The following is a 24,945-nucleotide window of genomic DNA, read 5'->3' as shown; positions in this document are numbered from 1 at the left end:
CTTTTATCTGCTTGTACCATACTTTTCATAATTTTTATCTTGTGTAGGTTACCTGTGCTGTTTGTGCTGTAAGTTCCCTATCATGGCTATACAGTCCTTCATCTGTTTTCTTCTGCTTTCTATTTATTATTCCACAGGCATAGAAACTGACTGTTCCCAGTAGCTTTACCCTGGATAGAACTTACCATAGTCTTTACCCTTTATTATTTGCAAAATTCGTGCTGAAGATCTGTTCTTTCCATTTGAATCTGAGCAAAGTATAGTTAAATTGATGTTTACATCTGTTGGGTGGCGGTCCACAGCACATCTGTAAAACAAAAAATAATAGAAACCCCATGAGATAGATGAGTCCATAATATATAATTCTCTATCAATAGGATGAAGCATCACATTTTGAAGGATTATTGTTTCTTTGTGGAGCCTACTCGTTTGAGGGACCTATTTCATATGGAGCCACAATATCTGAGAAGTGCATCAGACTTGTACACAAGAGATAATACACCTTTCCCATCCCTGTGCCATTTTTTATATAATGTGAAATAAAACTATTTTTTCCAAGTGATAAAATGTACTCTGCTCACTAGCACCTGAAATGAACAGTGCTTTAACCAAACTAAATGAGTTGACTTATGTAGTGTAGGAATTTTGGATTGTTCAAAAGTCCAAGAATCAACTCCTTTTCTGAACAACTTGACTTTCTGAATTTTTTCAAACCATGACTTTAAATGCCACTTCAGTACTACCACCCACCTAATTTGCTGAATTATCTGTGTTTAGTTAAAGCGTTGTTCTCCTCCTTGTTATTGTTTAGCTATAACCAGATGTTTGTTGTCCACATGCCTTTTTTCCTTGGTCAAGATTCCCATCTCAGCTGTACTTTACCAACTCTCTCCTTTAAGTTATCTTTTTTTCATAAAGGTAATCATTTTATTACTGATTAAAAACAAAAATCCTGGACATTGTTTCTGTCATTTCAGTCTTGACATTTGTTTCTAACTGTGACATATTTGTGAGGGTGGAGGAGTGGAAGTTTCAAAAAGTTCACAAGTGCTTTTATTATTAAAATTTTGTTACCTGACTGTATAAATGATTTCTTTTGAAAATGTTACCTGCTGCAGCATAATTCAGTTTAATTGAAACTTACTTACCGGCCTGGATTGTGGAGTCCATGTGCAAAAATCTCGGGAGGCTGGTTTGTGCTATTAAAATGTGGGTTGCTGCGTGGTATGGAATAAGGGACGTTGCACAGGTCAGTATTTACGTCAAGGCGTAATACAGAACCTGTAAAATCACTGAGAAAGTTGGAGGATAAAATAATTGGGTTTTAGAAGTATTTTACTGGTAGATTTAATTCATATAATAGTACAGTGAACCAGCAAAATAAACCACCCACTTTACTGAATAAATCACATGTAGATTGGCATTATGGTACATGCAAGTCCAAAGAATAGTAGCAGAATCTATCAAAGATTCAGTATGGGCAATAATGTTGCCTTGTTATGTGCATACTAGAACACCTCCGACCGTGCTATTGGGAAACAACTTGATAATAAGAGCAACTTCCCATACACCAACGTTGTCTCATGGCTTCAAACATAAGGCTATTGACTCTTTTATACTGTATCTCCTCTAGAGTAACTATGGATATAATCACTATGTAGTTACATAATGCTTTTTGCTAACACTTTGAATCCTACTGTTGAATTCAATGATTTTTAGTCACAGTACAATCCAAAGATCAGTAATACATTAATTAAAACGACACCAAACAACAGTAAGTAATTGTATTGGTTGAATGGAGGTGCTGATTTTTTTGTAAAGAGTCAGAACTTTCTTGTTACTTGAAACAGGACAGAGTAAAATGTTTTGCCTTACATTCACGATTGTGATGGAGGAAGGGAGAAGGACAAGAATGTAGGAGGAGCAGAAAAGCATCAAAACTCTTTTTACAAACATGAAGAGCTGGGATATTTAAATTGATTTCTTTCTGTCTTTCTTCATCATGAATAAGTTTCAGTCTGCCCTTGTTTTACATAAATTTAAAATTAAGTGTTAGAATTGCTCTCTGGTCTTGGTTTTACATATATCCTCACTTCAAAGGGGAGGAGCATCTGCTATTCTGCTGAGCCAGAGAGGCCTTTGAGCATAGCAACTCCTTTTAGGTCTGTAAAGGCTCAGTACCACACCTGCTCTAAATTAAGGCAAATGTTGCAGCTTCACAGTATAATGAAACAGAGGGAAAAAGCAGGTTGAGAAAATTGTATAGGTAAAATCAAAGGTTTGCTTCATATGTTCACTAGACATTTTCCTAAGTGATGCAGTGTTGTTGCTGGCTCTGGTATGTGTTTGTAGACACTTTTTTAGAATGTTAAATAAAGTTGTCTTGTTCATAGAGTAATAGTTTGGTAAAAAGAGGTCTAACCTGTGCTTAAATACAATTGCATCTGCTGATGAGGTCTCCAATATTTACATAGTTTGACAGCACACAACTACAAGATGCATTTAAGCAGTAGACTGTTCTGAAAATCAGCAGTTTGCTAAACCCCGGCACTGAAAATAGTAGGAAATAAAGGAAAGGGGAGTCAGATCTGTCCTGACAACTGCTGATCACTTTTGATTCTGACCCCAAATACCATGCAAAACCAGGAGACAATAATAGAAGTCTATGCATTGGTAGCTTTTGTACCTTAAACCATCCATCTCCTCCATATCATCTAGAGTGATCATGCCATCTCCAAGAAAAATGTATAGGAAACCATCTGGGCCAAACAGAAGCTGTCCTCCTAGGTGTTTTCGATGTAGTTCTGCTACTTCTAAAAACACTCTTGCTGTTCTCATATCAACTTGGTGTGGGTTTTTCCTGCAATATAAAGATATGAACACAGTTTTCACAGTTCATTATCATTGTTCTTCTTTCTAAAAATAAACTCGAGTCATTCATTCAAATTATACTTTAAGATGTGGATGTAATTTGGTAGGAAAATGTCAATTATTTCTGAGAAATTTAAATTTTCCAGCATTCACAAAAAATATTTTGCTGCCTATACGCAATAATTAGGCAATAACTATAACTAAAAAATGACAGAATAACTTAAAAAAGCCTTAAAAAGAATAAACCAGTGTACTTACTGGCATTCCAAAACTACTGTTTGAAATAAAATCAGCAATATTTTTTCTGCAAGTGCCCAAGTATGCACATTGTAAATCTGCTAGTTCATTTTAGAAATGGGAAATACTAAAATGAAAAAGTTGCTGAGAAATACACAATTTGTAAATTTTAGACTTCTACTGATACCTGGACACCGTGTATTCTACGACCCTAAGGATGTGGTCATGAGGTCCAATAGCCCACCGTTCTTGGTTGGTGGTATAAGACACATACAGCTTTCCATTTTTCTTGTAATTGGGATGGAATGCAAGGCTTAACAGTCCTCTTTCATCTCCTCCCTGCAGTCAAATGAAAAACACAAAGAATTGTGAAGTTAATTATGTTCTTTATTGTGTTTCAGCTGGAACCCAAAAAAAAGTTTCTTTCTTGTGGATAATCTTTGCCCAAACTCTTTTATTTCTTTCCTGACTACTGCACAAAAAAGGATTATAAAGCATTTCACTTTGGGGAAGTCTGTAAGAGTTAGAACAAGACAATTGTCTTATGTAGTTATCTATGCACAAGTCTCTTATGCCACTTTTGTGGAGTGATTTGTGTATGTAATCTTTGGGAAGCCATGAAGACAAGTTTAAGTGCTGTGAAGGATTCTTTGCTGGGTTACTAGGTTGCTTGTAATTCGTAGAAGACAAATAAAAAGGTCTATAATCAGCAGTCACTTCTAATCCAAGTATCCAAAGCCTAAAACACAGTGCTGGCTGCCAACTCCCACTGTCCTGGCAATATGTTTAGAAAACAGTTAAATTGCTTGTGTAATATGTAAACCTTTGTTTTACCCTGGAGGCAGCAACATCAGTTGTCACAACTATGGTGGTCTGTTCGTCATAGCTAGTATACTGTAGGTAATAAGCAGCCTTGGTCTCTGTGCAGAGAAACCATAGTTTTAAATGTGGTCCTTCAATGGAAAGGTTTTTGTTATTTTTTTAAATAAAAATAGAAAAATCTCTGAACAACTTTCTTTTGTTACTATGTTTGCCACAAAGATTAGTACAGTTATATGTTAAGCATCAAATCCATGTAATGTACTGTGACAATGCAAATACTCTGTGTGCTTAAATAGAAGGCAATTTTCTCTTTGGCTTCTAAAAATATATGTCATATTACTATGCCTAAAATTGTATTTGTAGAAATGAAGAGTAAAACTTAGATTCATTTGTTGCTTTTGAGGTAATACACGGGAGAGAAGCTGAGGCACAGAAATAAACCCAGTACATCATTAACAATTCAGATTCAATTAATGTATGTGGTTACTCACAAGCTGATAGCTGTTTTGCAGTTTAACTCAGGGTTTGCCAGCCTTTCACAACTAGTGACTCTGTTGTAGATTCAAATCCTCCAGCTCGGCACCCGTAAGGAGGTAACATTTTGCAACTCTAACCGCACCCATGATAACTAATCATTAAATTTGAAATTATAAGACAGAATGAAGCTTTTCAGATGTATTTGCAATTCAGAGTGATGGATGAGCCTGCCTCCCTGTTGAAATACGTCCTACAAAAGGCCTAACTGGGGAGGTGCACAGCTTTAATTTGTTTTAATTCAACATGATTGCCATCCTTCCTTTTTAATCACAGCCACCAATGGGAAATCTGAGTCAGAAGTGGAAATGTAAATAGGTTCAAGAGATTTCCATACAAAGAGATTTGTACAATGAAATCTGGATCCCGCTAATTTAGAGGCAGCCAAAATTTGCTAGTTTGTCTGCTAGAAAAATTTAGTTTCAGGGGGTTATCAGAGGGGTTAGTTTTGAAAGTCTAGTTAGACCTGCCAAGTCAGTTGCAGTCATCATGGATGAAGGGACCGTTAATCTAGCACTTTCTCCTTCACCAGCCAAAAATAATTCTGCAGCAGAGTCTGAACTGATTGTATATATTATTGTATGAGTTTCTAAGAGTTTTGACCAAGTTGCTCTGATAAGGTCTGAAGCAAAGGGAGGCAAATCAGTTGCTTTGGGAACAGTAAGGCATATTTCAAAGATTCCTGATGAATGATTCTATCTGCTGTGCCCAGACAAAGACAGTCTTATTTCTTCTCCTGAGAGATGAGTTCAACTCATTTAAGGGCCCAGGAATGTCAGTGAGTCACACTAGGCCTGCCATTCAAGGTGAGTTATTGAAAGTACTAGTAAGAAAAGATCTTTCTGTTACTAAGCTGAAGATTTTATTTAGCACTTGATGTCATGGGAGCAGTCTCAGTGTGAAAGTGAAGTTGTTGAAAGGGTAAACAGGTGAAAATTAAATTTAGAGCTTTTAACGAAGTACACATGAAGCAAGAATTTGATGAATGAAACACAAGGGCTGAAAGGTAGTAAGCATGGCAAGTTGTATTCATAGGATCAGGCCAGTATTTCTGCTAATTGCTGTCTTGCATGATTCTATTAGCAATATATTACTTGCTTTGTTTGTAGAATGTTATCTACTGCTTCCTGAAAAGTCATGCTGCTTTCTGTTTTTCAAAGCGAGCCAGACACACTATGTTCTAAAAAGTCTATTTACTCGTGAATTTAACAAAAAATTTGGAAATATCCCTCTAAGATACTGAAATCAGTGCAGTATCAACCCATTAGTTGGCTTAAGGTCAACTAGAAATCCAGCTGAGTTTTTCCATACTTATTTTTTCTGGGTTTGGAAAACAATTGTTCATGTGTACTTTCAGCTTTAATCACTAAGCGGCAAACGTGTTGTTTCCAACTAAATCACTGCCACAACTTCCATAGCTTTTGAAATGATCTCTGTGGTGCCAGAAAGTACATAGTTTTCTGTGGTGTTATGTCTCGTTTGTTGTGGAGTAAATGGAGATACCCAGCAAAATCCCTTACAAGCAGTCATTTTGGTACTGTCAAACTGAATTATGTACCACATTTCAAAATTTCAGATTTTCCCTACAGAATATTCCTCACTTTATTTTCTATCAATGGACTTTTGATGTCTACTCTGAAAACAGCATTCCAGGCTTTACAGTCTTGTCTTGTAGATATACTGTGTCAAATATCTAGATCTTTCTCTTGGCAGCTTAATAACTTACTGACATCCTTTCCTTTTTAAGTCTTCCCTTAGATTAAATCAGCACCAACAAACTGTAGATGACACAGTAGCTTGTATGAGATTCTGCACTACACTGCTTGATGGAATAACCATTGATGTTTGTCAGTTTTATGAGGGCGGGCAAGAAGAATGAGACAAATCTTTGTATTCCATTGGGATGTCTGTTGAAGACAAAGTATGACGGTTCGCTGAAATGAGTATTAACTACTTAGACGTACTGTGGACTGGGTTCATGTGAAATCTCTATCATAACTAAGCCAGGAAACTCACACTTCCAATGTCTGCCTATGCAGCTCTTTAGCTTGAATGCTCATGTCTCACAGTAGTTGCATGTTTTGCACCAATTATTACACTTGTTTCAAAATTGATTTTCCTTGGGCCAGATTATAAGCTTCAGCTAAGGAGTTCTGTGAAAGGAAAAACATTCCTTTTAAAACCAGAATGGTCTAGTTTAAGACCACAAGCATGAAAATAACTTAATCAGAATTACATTATCTCAAGTCAGTACAAAGGCAAGTAAAGATTAATTGTATGCATTAAAGTGTTTTTTTACACTTCATTTTTAAATGATTGGTTAGGTACATTATGTCAGTTCTGAAACTATATCACACCGTAAGTGTTCTCAACTGAAGTATATTTTTAGTATTTCTTTTTCCATTGTGTTTTCTGTTGTAATATATTTACACGTGTGAAAATCTGAAACAGCTGCACAACAGGATCCACTTTGTATTTTGACTAATACTAAGAGGAGTAACCGTTGCACGTGAATACTGGATTTTTATTGAAATGTGCCTTTTTACACCTAAGCACTCCTTAAAAGTGGGCTCTACTTTCAATCTGTGTGTTTCCGTATGTATTCTGGCATATCACTGATACTATATACAGAAGTATTATTATATTGTTAAAGTGTTATACCTTTCCTATAATACAGAAATATACACTTATTTTTAAGACATGCTGCCATTTCAGTATGTCAATATATGCATTATTTCACGTAATAAATATAAAGAAATACATGGGAATGCTTAACTGGTATTGTTAAGCATTTCACTTTAAATAGATCATGTTGTAAGCGTGACCCTTAATTACATAACCTTAATAGTAATTAATTTTAGTAAGCAAAACCAAACATGACTGTATTTTTCCATTACTCTGTGTGGCGTAATAGTAAACAATATATAGGTAGCAGATTCTGAGTTTTCCTTTAAAATTGATTTCGCAATTCACTCATATAAAGTAGTGGTATTTTTAATTAACAGCTTTTTCATCTGAACAATCCCACTTTCATGTTCGAAATTAGTAGCGACCCTTTTTAAATGGAGTTGTGCTTAAAATATGTATTTAATATATTAACTTTAATGTCAGGTCTTTATATTGTTTGTTTTAATCTGTTATTATAGAGCAAATTCTGGGTAACTTGTTGAGGTAGTATGATCACTCTTAATTTAGTTTATTTCCTAGGTAATAAATATCATAGCTAATATGCATTACCATGTGTTTGATCTTAAGGAATTTTATTTGCAAAAAAAATGGGGGAAGGGGTCATAGACCCTCTAAAATCTCTTATCAGGCAGTACCATGTGAACTCTTCAGAAAGAGATTTCTAATTAGGAGATCCCAAAAGGATCTCTGCTTATCTGAACCTTCCTTTACCAGATCTTACTGTAGGGCTGAAGATCAATGCCAGGTATTTTTCTCAGTGGAAAGTGTTTGCTTAAGCGACATGTTTTGGAAATCAGGCCCCAGCACAGATAGAAACTCGACTACAGCAGAAGTAGAAGCCAGCGAAAGGTCTGCTGCAAGGGCACACCTTGCCTTTCAAAGCCGCATCAAGTATTTGGAGAAACACAAGGGAGAGGTGCTCCTGACAGATGGAAGGGGACAACAAATACAGAATGAGAAAACCAGAAACTGATTGGGCTGTAGGTATGGTATAGGAATAGAGCTCCTATAGACCTCTTGGGTGTTGAGAACTCAAGTGCTTTGCTATCTGAACATCTGTGGGGCCTGAGGCCTCTGGCAAGGGAAGAAGTTGTAACATAAGACATTTACCTTAGGGAAAAATAATTACACTGATGTCATGGCTCAGTATAGTATACATACTAGACCCTATCTCCAAAGCATTTCCTTTTTCCTGTTGTGCTGCAAAGCCTTTTTTTTTTTTTTTTTTCTCATTTATAAAGGGCTTTGCAGACATAGAAGGATTTTTTTTAAACATTTCCAGTATTTTTTACTGATTACTTTAAAGAAATGCGTTATTTTAATACTTGACTTAAAAATAACTTCAGACACAGGAATGCTTTACAATTAAATTTATACAGGAAAAATACTTGGACGGCCATATTCTTACTTGGAATTTAAGCACAATTCCTACTGAAGTTAGAGGTGGTTTTTGCTCAGTTAGGTGCAGGGCAGGATTTGGTTGAAAATCATCGATGGCCAAAGTGCACCCATTACAAAGTTGTCTGCTCTGATGTTTGCAGTGATATTTAAATGCTTCATTTTTTCATAGGAGAACTGAACTCTATTAATAAAGTAACGACGTCTCACTCCTGTAATGCCCAGCAGGTCCAAAAGTCAGAGTTATCAAAAGGTAGTAAGAAGGTGATTCATAAGACCAGCTTTGCGGGGATTTTGAATGGGGCTTCTCTGCACTTGAGGAAAAGTCAGAGTACCTATTCACAGGAATTACATATACATATTTATTATGCAGCGCAGTTTTCCAGCAAAAGAGCTCTGGAGAGGCCATAACTTAAACAGAAATAAATAAAAAAGGTTTGAGATCTAAAGAAAGCACTGGAATTTAAAGTCCAGTTCTTTTTTTCTTCTTACTTCTGTTGTAGCAAAGACAAAATTTTGATGTGGCCTCTATTATTTTTTCTTTTCCTTACCTTCATGGTCCTTTAAAGATACCAGTCACTAAATGTAGGACCTTTCACTTCTAGTCCCAGTCCTCTGTACATTTCTTTTATTTTATTTCCTCAACGCCAGATTTTGCTGTTCTGCTGGGCAAGCCTTTAGTTTAATGCAAATGACAATCCTCGTCCCCTGATAATACAATTCTTTCTTCCCACCCTCCTAAAGAAAGTATATGAAACATATAAATGCAGATACCGACCCAACACAAATCCACATCTTGCCTCCTTCACACCCTTCTAGTAAGACATGAATCCTCCTTTGACAACTCTCCCAATTATTGGGTAGAAGCAGCTAAAAGCTTGGAGACTGCCAAGAGCCAGCCAGCCAGTAATTGAGAGGTTTTGGGCAGGGTGACATATGACTGTGAGTGTGCTTGCAAGGAGGTGGCCATGAGCCCATGTGAGGTCTGCATCTGGACTGAGAAACTTTATGGACTGCACTACTTTAGGAGAATTGGAATAACAGAAGACAGTGGAAATCAGTCCCGGAACAGGGAGATTCAAATAAAGACCAGATGATTACTGCATTCAGTAAAGCTGGCTCAAGAAGGTGTGAATTACACACTTTCCTGCACCACAGAGGCCTCTTGAGCTGTAAGCAGCATTTATCCTCTGGGAACACAGGTGGTGATTCCACCTCTGTCCCCAGCTGGATTTATTTTCAAGGAAGCTTTACATTCCACCAGCAATTCAGTGAGTGGTTCACCAGCGGAGGCCACTAAGGGAAGGTAAAAAATAAGCATGCTCCTTCTGAGTTCTCTGGCATGCATCCACTTTCTGGTATTTATGTATGTATTTATTTATTTATTTATCTGGCATATCTGCTGTCCTATACTTTTCCTCTTCAGTATTCTTCCACTATTGGCTATCTTGTCCTGACTGCTTTTCAGCTGCATTGGTTTGAGGTCTATTGTGTGGTAGAATTAGCCTTCTAGGAAAGCAAGAAAGCTTCCTTCAAGTGAACGAGAATGCAGTAAGTGTTAAGAAATTTACTGACCATGAAAATTCTTCATTAATAGGGAGAATAGACTTGACGACCTTTGTATTTTTCCTCCTTCTTTCTGTTGCTTTTGAGCTTTACCCACCTTTCCATGCCACTTCTGCGATAAAGGCAAATTTTACAACTCTCTTTCAGTGGTGAGTCCAATAAAATTAGCTCAGATGATACCCCAAAGAGAATAGCCTACATTACATTTAACATTCACAAATACATGACATGATGACAAGAGACTAATAATCCCTTTTTCATTCACTAAACCCATGACTTTACCTCTTCCAATCAAGCATGATTTTTTTTCACTTAGACCCTATTTTAATGCTATCTAACATTTTTCTGTAAACACAGAAACAATACGATTTAATCTTATTAGTGATTTACTGTTCTACCAGTCCTCTAATTTGACCATGATCCTCTCAGACATCTACTCTGTTTTTCTCGTGCTCTCATTCCTTCACTATGGATATAAAACTTATCTTTATTTTTCAGTAATATGTTTCATAAAATTTTTCCTTTCGGTTAAAACACAGATCTAATCGCAGAGGATTGTCAAAAGAGCTGAAGAATTATAATTCAAAATATAAGTTGCTTTTATATGGCATGACATTTCAGCCAATCACTGCTGCTTTTGTCCTTGCTAAAGATGAAAATATGCTATGAAAAAAGAAGAATCTTACTATGGTGCAAAGGTTTCCCTGGGCTGCTGAACTAAGAATTTTCATACATGTCCGCAAAAAAGTCTGCAGCATTTTAAAATTTTAAAATTAACTGTAAGACTTTTTTTTGTGTGCTGAGGGAGAAAAAAGGATGTATGGTGACACACAGCAAATTTGACAGTGCTTATGTAAAATGAACCAACCTACAACAAATTCTATACTCTGATAATCGAAAACAAATTCATGCTGTTTTACCGTGACCACTTTATATGGAAATTTAGGGATGTAATTCAGAACAGAATAACAGTAATTATCATACTCTCTGCATTAAATTAAAACCAGAAATGTTGATCTGTCTAATTGTAGACATTAAAAATAACTAGTTTCAAAAAAGAGAGATGCAAATGGAAAGATGCCCTGATGACATTACTCCGTCTTGCAAACAATTCTGCCTTTCTCCTTTGGCTCTCAGTAGTGAACTGTTGCCTATTAAAGCAGATACTTGCTTTTTCTGGTTGCATGGGGAATGTTACATTCACATGTATTTATATATCATGGGATGCAGGAAGAAAGCAGCAAACCACACCCAGCTCAAAGGAAAAAAAGCTGCAGATTTCCACTTAGAATGGTCCCCATGTCTTTACTGTGGCCTGTATTATATTTAATACTTAATTAATATTAAGTATTAAAACTTGCTTAGCAAGTGATAAAAGTAAGTTGCTAGCAGTCTGCATCTTGGGGTGGGGGCCAGGGGGAAGCACACCTAAAACAGGATACCTTTTGCCAGAGGGTAGTAAAGTACCAGAGGTGCTTCATTCAGTCCACACCGTTGGTGTTTCTTCCCCCAGCATTACTGTGCTAATCATTCATGTTCGCAACGTAAACTGTGGGCTTTATGGGCCTGGCTCTGTCACTGGTTTATGGAAGAGGGAGTTCAGTGGGTTATCAAAAAGATACTCATCTTCAGTGCAAAATATAAAGATACTCTTCTTCACTGATGGTTATTTAACAGATTTCTAGCTGTAGTCATTCAGGCTCTGAAGGTGCTCAGCAAAGATTCTAAAGTGTTTTCAGCGATATATTTTAAATTGCCTTTTCTTAAGAAAATGGAAAATCATATTATCTGAATGGTTTTTGGTAGGGGTGTTGGAGACAATTTGTAGGATAGAAGTTCATGTGACATAAAAACACAGGACAGAGACAGGAAGCATATGAAAGGTTAACTGTAATTGATGCTTGTATTCCACCCGCAGTCTTCTCTCCTGAAGGCAGAGGCACCATGTAGAGTGTGAGGCTTGCCTGCAGGCACCGAAAGTTGGGAACACGTCACCAAAGAATGTGTGTGCAAATTCTAGAAATAAAGCAAATGGCATTCTGTTCCCCAATATCCAAAGAACTTTCGGACTCCGAAATCTGAATTCGTGGGGAGGCATATTTCGGCCTATATTTAGCTTCAGCATTCAGCATAGTTTTGATAATGATGTGTCATATCTTCAAAGCAAATGCTAGTTGCATATGTTGCTGGTTTTCTCATAGATGATCATGCTAAATGTAATGGGCAAAATGAGCATTTGTATTCTTAGAAGCTGTGTAAGTATTCTTCAACATTTTACCAGTAGACATAAAACAGATCTACTGGATGAAGGCTACGCAACTATGACAACTATGACGACTATGTTATGTCTTTTTACTCCGGTATTAAAACTGTTTATAACTACGTTCCTTATCCATTCAATTGTTCCAGAAATTAAACAGTCTTGTCTTACTGACACAAATGCAAACGGAAGATCGATGTAAAGGTCCACCATCTGCTACTGAGTTTTAAGCTTCCACATGTGAGCATGAGCATTGCAAGTGTATTTGTTACCCAAAATCAAACTGTTTGAAGTATAAGGACTGCACTTGTTGGAGTCCTGCTACAAAGACAGCTAGAAAAAACAGGAAATGCTATTATTGCATTTTTTTCAACGAAAAAATTGTGTTTGTACCTGAGTCAGAAATATATTTAAGCACTGCAACCTCACATTTCTGAAAAAGCACCGAATGGGAGCTGGGAAGAAAAAAAGTGTTTGAATTCTCTGATGCTGCCCAAGCGGTTTTCTCACTGGTACTTTGCCAATGCCACCAGCCTCATGGTGCCTCAGGAGCTGTGTAGCCCCGAGGGCAGAAAGGCTATCCTGCAACTTAACCGCACTGCTGCAGTTAAGCAACAGCTTGGATTTCAGTACTGACTCAAGTAATCAAATAATTCGAGTTCTTTCAGTAAGCCTCAAAAAAATACATGTAATATTTCAGTTACCTGAAAAAAAGGAGTAAATAAATCCAGAGAAATCCAGATTTTTCCACATTTTGCGAACACCAGAGGAAGATAAAATAATCAAGCATTTTTGTGAATCACTCATATAGATCTTGACTTTACCTCTGAACTAAAATAGTGAAAAAATATTAATAATTTGAAGAGAGACATGAATATCTTTATGAAGTGTGCCAAGTGGAAAAATGAGGGTGGTGGAGGATATACGGTTTGCTCTTCATGACTAGAATCTGTATATAAGAGGAGAATGATGGCAATCCACAGCCGTGTTGACAATTCAGACATACAGGAAATACCCTTGTAGGAAACTAATACCATCTGGGTTTGGCCCAAGATGTGTGAATGAGAAATATGTTTCTTGTTGAGAATGCAAAGATAGTTTTGGACATTGCAAAGAAGGAATGCGTTAAGCATGCACAGTTATAAAAATGAAATAGGGTGAGGCATTGCATGCATATGGAATAATTAGAGGAATATGTTTGTGTGCGTCAATAGCTGATGCAGACTTAGAACTTCAGAATTTGTTTGTCCTAAGACAATCAATAAATTACTATGAAAAATGTCTCCAATATAAATCTCCAGGAGCTTTCTAAATAAAGACAGTATTTGAAAATGCTGATTTGTGTAAGCCACCGTGTTCTCTGATAGAAAGGGAAGCTTGCTTGTGACACGTATTTTTTTGGGAAAAAAGTAAAATAATTTTGAAATTGTTGAAACATCCAGTAATAATATTTGTAAAATTGGGAATTTTTATTATTTCAGTGAGTTGTTTTCAGTTTAGAAATTAGTTTTAGTTAGAAGAATGTCAACACTGAAATGGAATATTTCATTTGGCCCTTCCTGAGAACCTTTCAGTCCACACTTGGTAGGAGTATGTTTTCAAAATCTCAGAATATTCTCACTCCTCTCTATCCTGTTCTTGCATTAACTGTCTGAGATTTTAGTGTCTGTTCTTGGCATAGGAAGGCCCTCTGGTTTCTAAAGAAGACACTGCCAGCATTCTGAGGTTCCTGAGACTTGCTGCCTGTGGGATGGATTTTTGCCTCTCCCTTGACACCCTCATCTACTTGTGAAAGCCCCAGCAGTGCTGATCTTTCTGTTATTTGTGAGGCTAATGAATGCCTTGCATGGACAGGAAAAACTTCCAGGCTCTCTTTTTCATGCACATTTGACTTCTCCAGACTAGCCTTTAGTACTATCGTCCTTTTTCTAAGTTCAGGCTCTAAATGCTCTTTTTAAAGAAAATTATTGAGAAGATAAAAGGTTTGCTAGTCTTTCATGTCTCTCAAGATCCTGGATTAACCCTATTCCAGGTTCAAAGACACTCATTATACAAATTACCTGTTCCTTAACTGAGCAATGCTCATATGATGACAGTAAACTGTATGTTATTGTATCTTGGTCTTCATGTGTTTTTCAGCAGATTTTTGACATATCTGAACAACGTTATTCCTATCAGTGCTAAATAGTGCTGGTCACATTCATCTACCATGCATTAATTGTTTTAGTGCTTACCCAGAAGGCACAATGCAAAAAAAGGTTGAAAATTAAAGTGGTTGTTTTGATTCTTTTATTTTCCATTCTTGGTTAGTATGCGTTGAAGCTGCAAAGCACCTGAGATCTTTGGCCAGGATAATCAAAGTCTATTGAATCAAATGTTTTTAATCCACTAATGGCACACCTCTGCCTATCTGATTGATGGATTACATTCAGGTTGACACAGGCTATCCGAAGAAGCAGGCTGGCTAAAGGTATGAACAGCAGCCCATTACCGAGTCCGTTGCAAGTGCAAGTTTGAGCAGATCATCAGGGTTGAGTTCTGTGCTTGCTAGCCAATAGACTATGAAGTCTGTTGAAGTCTTATGACTTGATGGTAAATCCATTCCTTATTCTTTGAAAATAAATTATTAGTACCTCTTTCAGCTTCATTATAGAATCGTGTCGTATCAGTTTATTTTTTGCTAGGCTGTACACACAGAGCATTGCTTTCATTTGCATCTACTGTGGAAGATGCACATCTGCCTTTCAGGTGAGAATTTATGACTGTGCAAGGCTTGAATTTTCCAAGCTGTTTATGCTTATGCGTTACGCATACACTCAGTACATACACATATAAACATACACATGCATCCACCATTTAGGTTAACACAGATTTCCTTGTCCCTGTAGTTTAAATTCTCATCAAATTTGATTCTTTTTTGTAGTCCCAAAAGTGGAACGTGAGTGGATAGAAACAGTGCATACATGCATGATTTGCATATCTTAAGGATTAGATAAAAGGTGTTTGAAATACCTAGAAGAATTTATTTTATAGTCTAGAATAAGTTAATACTGTTATGCCTACAATGTTCAATTCCGCTGTTGGGGGAAAAGGGTTTTGAAAAATGTGCATTTCATGTATGTGCCTGTTTTTCAAAGAACTCATTAAATTATGGTTGTACTACGTATTTTAAATATTGACATTTCTGAGTGGGGTTTAATTTTTATTCTGCCAAACGTTGTAAATTCCTGTTTTGGATCCTGAGGATTTTGGTGGAGGTGGAAAACCACTAGTAATTTCTTCTTGTTCACGCAACTTATATTCACTTGCATGTTTTAACTTGAAACAGACCTTTTCTGTTGATGCTGATAACACTGTACTGAGTATAAACCAAACTACTTTGGATTAGGAAATTTCCTCGAAGTAATGGCAATGATAATTACCTTAATATAAAATTTTGTTTCATAAGGCCCTAATTCAGCAAGTATTTAGGCACATGCCCAAACTCCACTGATTTTTTTTCTAGTGCAAAACAGGATACCAGGAAGCAGCCGATTCTCTCCACTTCAGAGCTTACATGACTTTCAGTGTCAGTAAATGAGATCTGACACAATGATATTAAGGGAATTTATCAATCAAAAATACTTCTGATTGAGGGGAAATAAAATTACTGGGAAAAATGTAGACTTTTCTCTTAATGAATCAGACCCTGAGATCTCATGAAGATTTTTTTATGGTCTGTAGCTAACGTGGTGGTTATGCAGCTAAAGGCATTATCTTCACATCATTATAATGAAATGTAACACTGGTATCCTTGACTTTATTAGCCAGGCTTCGTTGGTATCTGACGTTATATATTTCCTATTATAAATCTAAATAAGAACTTGCATTGACCTGCATTAGACCAAACATTAAACAATTTACTAAGATTACGACTTTGAAAGGGAACTTTCAAAAAAAAGTCTTTTAGACCACCAAGAAACAACCATAAATTTAAGGAAATATGAGGTTTCCACCATGTGACTTCCCCTGCAGAGTTATGCAACAGACTGCTGTTACTTAAAGGTCATACATAAAAAATTTATGGTACATTTTTTAAGAGATTTATAGTATTTCTATTTATACAACTTATATGTCAACAATTTAAAGGTATAGTATACTAAAATAACAAATTAAAGCCTAATCCCTTTGAATCCTTGATAAAATAGAACGCTCTAATAGAAGTCATATATAAAAGATGTTTAATAAATGTATCTATATTGATTTATGTGGTATGTGTGATGTAACGATTAGCTGTTTATTATCTATTATAGATATTTTTTTCATTTTTGCCCTGGAAATCGCTTGCAAATGGGGTTGATTAGGGGAGCATTCTTTGTCGCATAGGCCCATTACATAGTGGTGTAACTCTCTTTAGATAAGCTCTGCAAATCAGTCTCAGAACTAACTTTATTTCAGTGTTGGGATGAATGATGCCATTGATACTATCTAGACCTCTTGTTTCAGGATGACTTTGAACTCAAACATGTACCATTTACCCAAGGTGCCACTGGATTCCCTGGAAGTAAAAATTTGTAGCACCATATGAAGAAGGTACCACCCCTTAGTTATTTACTGAACTTCATTTGTGTTGCACTGAAATGAAGTAGGAGCAGTTACACAGTTACTCAGCCTTCGCTGAAGCAAGAGAATGACAAAGATGACTGGCAGGGGGTACTTTCTCAGATCACTAGAGCTGCTTTACCAGTAGGGTTTGAATTTAGCCATCGGAGTCACGTTTTCAAACTTATCTTTGCAGACTTAACCATATACTTGTGCATATTTACATGGGAGCGCAGACTGCAAATGCATCATTTTGTGCCGGGAGTGAGAGCTGTGTACCCAGGTCTGGCAGTGATTATTGATTCTAAATTAATCACTGAATTTTGCCTATTGAAATAATGCATGAATACAAAGGTTTCATTAGGGCACGGTATTTAAATATCCTAATGTATGTAAGCACTTTGACACCATAAATATTCATTTCTCATGAAAATAAGCCTTCATAGGTAAGCAAAGGTCTTAGTACATGAAACACCTATGAACACGCACAACCATAAACACTTGGGTAATTCATTGCCTTTGAGGTCAAATATAAACACAGGGCTGAGTGGGACAATAGCATTTGGAGAAAGACACTGATATGGTGTATTGGAGAAGCTGCCAGAAGCTTCCCCTGTGTTTGATGGAGCCAATGCCAGGTGGCTCCAAGAGGGACTGCTGCTGGCCAGGGCCATTGGCGATGATGGTAGCGCCTCTGGGATAAGGTAATTTAAGAAGGGGGAAAAAAACCTGTGCAACAGATGGCAGCCAGAGAGAGGAGTGAGACCATGTGAGAGCAACTGCAGCCCCCCAGGTGGGTGCAGGAGGCTGGGGGGCTCCAGGCCCGGAGCAGATCCCCCCGCAGCCCCCGGTGCAGCCCCTGGCGGGGCAGGCTGTGCCCCTCAGCCCGCGGGGGGTGGCGGGGGCAGATCCCCCCCGGCAGCCTGTGACCGGCTGCAGCCCCGGGGAAGGGGCAGTCGGAGAGGCTGGTGGGGGGCTGCCTGCCGGGGGTCCCGGCTGGGGCAGGGCAGGGTGTGAGGGGTCCCCTGCGGGGGAAGGGGCGGCAGGGGCAGCGTGTGGGGGGCTGAGGTGACCCCTGTTCCCCTGCGCTGCTGGGGGGGTGGGGGGGGGGAGAGACAATCGGGCGGGAAGGTAAACCCAGGAAGAAGGGAGCTGTGGGGGGAAGGTGGTTTTGAGGTTTGGGTCTATTTCTCGTTACCCTGCTCTGACCTGATTGGTAATAAATGAAACTAATTTCCCCAAGTCAGGTCCTTTTTGCCCATGGCGGTAACGGAGGGCGCTCCCTGTCCCTGTCTCAACCAGGCGCCTTTTGCTGCATTTTCTCTCCCCCTGCCCGGCTGGGGAGGGCAGTGACAGGGCGGCTCCGGTGGGCACCTGGTGTCCGGCCAGGGTCAGCCCACCGCATATGGTCATGGAGATTTGTCTCTACAAGGTATTAATTATGGCCTAATCTTATCCTTAGGAAAGAACCTATGAATGCACTCTGGCGGTGGTAACTTCCTAAATATTGGGAGGGGAATTCTCCACAAGAGGCAGCCTTTGGGTTGCTGTGCTACCTACCAGGGTTTAGTTACGGAGCCTCTAACTGACTTGAATTGTCATATCTAGTCCCTTGATGACTCTCACTGTCTTCCTGTAGGGATGCTCTTTGTCTGGGCTTGGAAAATGTTTCTTGGCTTGCTGTGGGAGAAGCTGTTCTACTGGTCTCCTTGGCTACTGCTATCTCCAGCTCTGAAGAGCGCACACAATGCCTGAGCAGCCCTTCAGAGCTAGAGCTCGTTCTCAGCAAAATCACCCAACAGACCGCTGCAAAAAGTATTTGCGCAGCCCTGGATTACTGAGTTTTTTACTGTTACACTGCTGTTATGTAGAATTGTAACAGTTATGAGAATTTTGGATGTTTCTAAAGCAGTGGCACCTTGTGCTTTGCCTTTGCCGACTGAAGGAGCATATCGCTATTCCTAAGCTGGTCATCACCCCCTTCATCAGCATAATTCATTTCAACAGTAAGAAACTGTTGTAAAGAAATTTGGCTACAACTGTTCCAGCAGAGTTTATAGGTTCATAGGCCAACCCAAGCAGCAATTAATTTAAAAGAAGATGTGATCATTTCCTATACTTTATGAGCATTAAATAATATTTATTTTTCTTTTGGACAAAAAATATTTGACATGTCCAATGACTAGAATAAGATCTGATAGTATCTATGGTATTTTAAAATATTAATAACTTTTGCAAATAAGAAAATCACAAAGTGTTAGAAAAGAATAACAGGTATGGCATTTTAAAAGCTGTTTTTCTTATAACTGTAAGTCTAGAGTTTCAGAGAAAACACTAATAAAAATTAGTCAGTCATCATTATGATGTCATTCTCATAATTTCCCTTGAAGTAAACTAGCAAGAACAAATAATATTTGTAATGTCTGACATCATCTATGTAGCTTTCCATTACTCAGAGTTTAGGTTAAATTTAGTGATGTTTCCCATTTGTTAGAGAGAACACCTTCTGGGTGGAATGGATTCCATTAAGAAAAAGTCTCTGAAGTTAAGCCATCTTTGTAACTTGTTTGAAACAAAACAAAAAAACCCAAACAGGCCAGTAATGATAGGAGTACAGCGGTAGCAATTTGTCAAAAATGTGATCATGAACCAAGTTTCAGTCCTGAGTCTGACAGCTCACATGAAAAAAGGAACCATGCTTTTCAGTGATGCCCTCTTCAAAAAGAAATAGGCACCATAATAATTTTTTTACTCAGGAAACAATATTTCCTTCCCTGTGATATATACCTATATATCGTAGTTTGACCTGCAAAAGCTACTTAGAATCACTCAGACTTTAAAAAATGTTTCAGAATAACTGTGGACTCATTTTTTTGTTGCTTCTGCTTTGAGATGTTAAGCATTAAAGGACATTTTTAAAAGTGATTCCTTGTTTTTAAGGCTGAACTTGAAACAGCTAAAAAGTGTATAGGAATCACAGAAAGAGTGATCGGTATTTCCTCAAAATTAGTCTCAGATTGGCCACAAGCACTAACTCATTACATTTGAAAATCTTAGTCTTATATTTACATGAATTACAATACTGTCTATTAAGTGATAATTTATGCATATGGAATGGCCAGCCACTTCCTTTCGTCTTGCTTTTTCTTTTCATTCTGAAGTTTTCTACAATTTTTGAAGTGGTAATTTCATTTCATTATTTCACTCTATTAGTGGCAGGAGGTATGTCAGTACCACAATATGATCACAATTCTATGTAATAGCATATGCTAGTGAGATACGTAGAAGATGAGAAAGTTGTATTTCACATGAAACAAGTCTCATTCCGCTTGTGGAATACACAGTCTCACTTTTTCTGTCTCTTGCCCACTGTGTCCTTTCCCAGATGTAGGCCAATGATGTCTGTGCCATCTTTCCACTCCCAGAAAGGAGCAAAAGAGCAGGAGAGATGGTGGTGAGACGTAATCACCACTGCCTTCCCCAACCATCTATGCTGTTCTGCTCCACAGCATGACGGGCTCATCAGCATCTTTGTCCTTAACATACTTTGGATCTAGCCAAAAATGTACCAATGAGTTATTTTTTAAACAAAATTATCGACTGGATTTACACCTTTAATTTCTAGACATCTTTCAAAGATATGCAGTACACAGATGTTTTGGACTAATTTGATCCTAAGGCCCCTGAAAACTTTTTCAGATAATACATTGCATTACTTTATATAAGCTTGCAATTTAAGTAAACATTATTCATTATTCCTGATTATTGTTGTTGTTGTTGTAAGACGTGGGCATCTGTTTTAAATGGTGTTACTATTTATACATGGTGACTTCTGCATTTGAATGGACATCAGCTAAATGTGACAGTTATTCAAATTCAAAGGAGAAAAAGTGACTAGAATTGTCAGAATGTTGTGATACACTGATTCATTATTCCTTGATAAATGCCAAAATTTTTATTACCCTCCCTCCCCCAAAAATTAGTAAGAAATTCACCCATTTACAATCTATACTTAAGGACTGAATGAAATGTTTTCTGAAAGAAAAACAACTAACATAAACGTAATTTCTTCTTTAGAAATATGAGGTATGCAATAATTAGCAGAGCCTCACTGAGCTATGAAAACCACGTTCCCTCAGGAGGAATAGAACAATAACTACTGAAAAAAGTGACAGGCTATACACAATTTGTTCTATCTGAAGAACACAAACATAACTGCTTAAACATGTTTAAGAAGTGGTAAATTCACTTTCTTTACAAAATCATAAACTCACAAATGTTTCCTTGCAATTGTTCTTGGAACTGATAGAGCAAAATTTCCCAGGGACACACAAAATGTAATAAGTGTAATATGAAATTTGCCCTTCTTGTATGAAGATTAAAACAAAACAGATATTCTCCAGAAAAACAGCAGGTTCCCCCATTCTCTGCTCATATGGGCTCTTCCCACAGTATCAGTGCATGAAGGGCTTAGGAACCTCGCCAGAGCTGACTTTATGGAAGGAATGTGGACTCAAACATTTGAAGGCATGCCACAGAACCTCATCAATCCACTCTCTTGCTAATTACAACTAATATTTCATTATGTTGTGGAATTTTCAGCTACATAGATGTGAGTACACATCTTAGTGTGTAGTGTAGTCAGTTCTTGTGATTATATTACAAACCTTCCAAAGGGTAAGAGCTGTATTGAAAGCTGAAATTACTAGAAAAAAAAAAATATTGCAGTAGGTTTGCATCTTTTTAATTTGAAACCCTTAGGCTTCATGATTGGAAGAAGTTTGAGAACACAAATCAAGCTGGAAAGTATGGAGGCAGTGAATTTCACTCCCCCTGTTTCCAAATGGATTTTTTAAGCATGTGGCTTTTAAGCCAATTTCATGATTTTGGAGGCTGCCTCGTAAGTGTCTGAATGGACAAGACTGAAGGTACTTTATATGGCTATTTGAGAATAACATCCTAACCCAAGCTATAAATCACAATAAGTATTTAATGCCTTATGTATATAATAAATATTCAAGTCTAAGTATCTGGTTACAGCAGTGTTCTGAAAATCAACCCTTAAAAGATGCTCTTCAGTGGAAATGCTGTTAGTGGTGAGGCTTCTTTCACACCCTTCTATGCACATGTACAGTTCACACACAGCCTTTAAGTCAGCAGCATGACAGCATCTGTTATTTCTGAAGTGTTGTGCACGTCTATACAGTTGCAGATCTCATTTTAATATTTTTTTGGAGAAATTTAAAAAATCATTAAGAGAGAGAGGAGCCAGCCTGATAGGAAGCTCTATACCTTACAGTGGTTACAGCAACTGGATGTGTTTTATAGTGGGAAGAGGGACAAAAGGGTAAGGAAGGTGTCTCGGGGAGGCTATTCTAGATTAAGGTTTTAACAAGGAAACCTGATCTTCATTGAGTTGGGGAGGAATGACCTCTGGCTGGATAGCCGCAGTCAGAAGGAATGAATCAGAACTACAGATACAGACTACTGCAGACTTGTCAAATCCCTTCACATTTGCAACAATACAGGCAGGGGACTGACTGGCTGGGGACAGCTCTGCTGAAAGGGACTTTGGGGTCTCGGTGAACAGCAAACTGAACATGAGCCAGCAGTGTGCCCTGGCAGCAGAGAAGACCAAGAGCATACTGGGCTGTATTAACAAGAGCACGGGCAGCAGAGCAAGCGATCATCCTCCCTTTACTCATGAGGCTGCATCTGGGTTTATAGGCTCCTTGGTCCCAGAATGATATTGATATCAAATAACTTTCCTGATCATCTGTATAGAGCAATGAGTCTCTTTTACCGCGTAATATTTAACTACACAGTAGCACAGCACCTCTCTTTCTGAGCAAGTACCATTGACTTCATATGTGCCTTTGGAGCTGCTTCTCTGAATTTCATCTGTCTTATTGTATATTGTGTCCAATATTTTACAATTTTATAACCGCCCTCAGAAATACATCTTGACAACCCTCAGTCGCTGTTGGAAATGCTTACTATTGCATCCAGCCCTCATATAAAGCAGACTTTACATGTGAGTCTGGTGATCACCTAAATGAGTTCCCAAGTCACCTAGCTTTGCAGCTATTCGGAGTTTGACATGAAAGATAATTTTGAGATGTGTTGATTCTCGGCTCCACACAGAAAAGAAAGAACCAAACACTAACACTAGGATATTTCTAGACAAGGAATCTGAAGCAAAGATTAAAGGTGATAGCTGTATAGACTACACCACCAGCAGAGCTAGGACCTACCTGCACCCAGTTTTATTGACATAGACCCGATTCCCTGTCAGGAAAGCTACATGGCTGCTGTAATTTTTTGTAAACAATTGGATAATAAATTATATTAGTAGGAAAGCTACAGGCAAATCCTTCATTAATTGGTGTTGAATCAAAACTATCAAAGAAGCAGCATGTAACAGACAAGTGATTATGTTGCTCAAATGTAATTCCTTTTATGTGTGACAATTTAATTTGTTTAACTTTTTCATCAAAGAAAAAAAGAGAGGCAGTATTTCCTTCTCTGAAATGTATTACTTCACCTATTTCTGCTAGATCTTATTTTTTCCAAATGAAATATATTTTTTAGCTGCCACCACACAGGCACCCTTTTCAGCACTATTTAATCCAATTGTGTCTTGCTGAACTCCTGAGGATGCTGCTGGGTTATATAGTGACAGTGTCTGTTCTCCAAAGTACTTCAAACCCTCTTTTACATACTGCTTAATACCTGCTTTTTTATAGTTGGATAGCTACTCGGAGTTGTCACTGATGCTTCTTAAAATATTTTTCAGGACAGAATAGAATAAGGTGAGAGCTCTTTATGTGTTTAAAGGTTCTTCCTGAGGTACTGAATTTAGTGCGCCATAACCTAGATTTAGAAAATTTCTCTAGACTTCCTACCAATGTACTCTACTATTGTATCACCAGCAAATTCTGCCACTTAGTTATCGTGACCTCTTCAAAGTAACAGCTGATTTTCTGGAAGCAATACTAGCTTACACATTTTAAATTTTTTTTCAAGATATTGATTATTTATTTCTTCTATTTGTTTTTCACCTCCTAATTCAGCAGTGTACTGGAGGTATGTCCAGAGGCACTGGTATGGAGCAGTTCTTCCCTGAGCGCAGTCTGAACCACAACAGTGGGTTTTTTTTTAATTTTATGACCAGCAATCTACTCATACTACTTTTTTCAGAGACTCTGTATAAAAACTTCTAGAAATGTAAAATGGTTTTTATTCGTGACCTTACTAATTCTTTGACAGAATTCTGTTTGTGGCAGCAAATTAACACTTACACAAGATGCTTTTTTGACCTAATTTTACATTTTTCTTAATTTTTCTCACCGAGGATTTTTCTAGGTTCTCATTTCTCTGTAATTTGCAAGATGACCTTCAGAGCCCTTTTACAGCCAGACTCACAAATAATAGTTAAATTGTATAAAAATAAATTGTGCAACTTCAGTATCTCAACTGCTGCAATTTTCAGTTCCTGTAGAGCACTTATTTTTAGAGCAATTTATGCTGGTGCTTTCCAAAATTTATCTTTCTCTTTTTTTTGTCAGCCTACAGGTGGAGACATGGGAAATGTTAAACACCAAATATAGGCTGTGTCTTTCCCAGTCTCTCTTATGCAAAGAAATCAACCTGTAACTTTTGATTTTATACCCTGTTGGTCTAGCTAACCAGCCTCTGCCAAAGACCATCACCTAGCTTGAGGAAGTTCTTCTTTTATCACAGTGTCTTAAAAATTTCTCTTTTATTTTTCCCTATTTGTTCTTTAAATTTCCTCACAGACCTCAGAATGTTGTTCTACCATAAATGTTTATGGGAAACTCCTACTTACTTTGCCAGTGAAACAAAGGCAGGATATAACCCTAACTCTGGTGTTCTGAATTTATATTCTGTTCTATTATTGTCACTTGAGTTGGATTTCCATTTTATTATGGGATTATTATTTTTTGGGGCCTGAACATTCCCTTGTA

The 24,945-nt window shown here is 37.6% G+C and overlaps 1 protein-coding gene across 1 annotated transcript in view; it reads right to left on the bottom strand.

Annotated features, from left to right (window-relative positions):
* The window catches only part of HHIP (hedgehog interacting protein), a 74,257-nt gene that overhangs the window by 17,912 nt on the left and 31,400 nt on the right, over nucleotides 1-24,945 (bottom strand). The window contains exons 5-8 of the mRNA XM_080393735.1: nucleotides 3,296-3,447; nucleotides 2,687-2,860; nucleotides 1,149-1,292; nucleotides 186-307 (exon numbers count right to left, since the gene is read on the bottom strand). Of these exons, the coding sequence (XP_080249861.1) occupies nucleotides 186-307; nucleotides 1,149-1,292; nucleotides 2,687-2,860; nucleotides 3,296-3,447 (592 nt within the window). The remainder of the gene's footprint in view (nucleotides 1-185; nucleotides 308-1,148; nucleotides 1,293-2,686; nucleotides 2,861-3,295; nucleotides 3,448-24,945) is intronic.

Source organism: Falco punctatus, assembly GCF_963210335.1.
Source record: "Falco punctatus genome assembly, chromosome: 1".
Taxonomy (NCBI): Eukaryota; Metazoa; Chordata; class Aves; order Falconiformes; family Falconidae; genus Falco; species Falco punctatus.
Note: the sequence above shows the minus strand (reverse complement) of the source record. Positions and strands in the feature narration are given on the sequence as shown.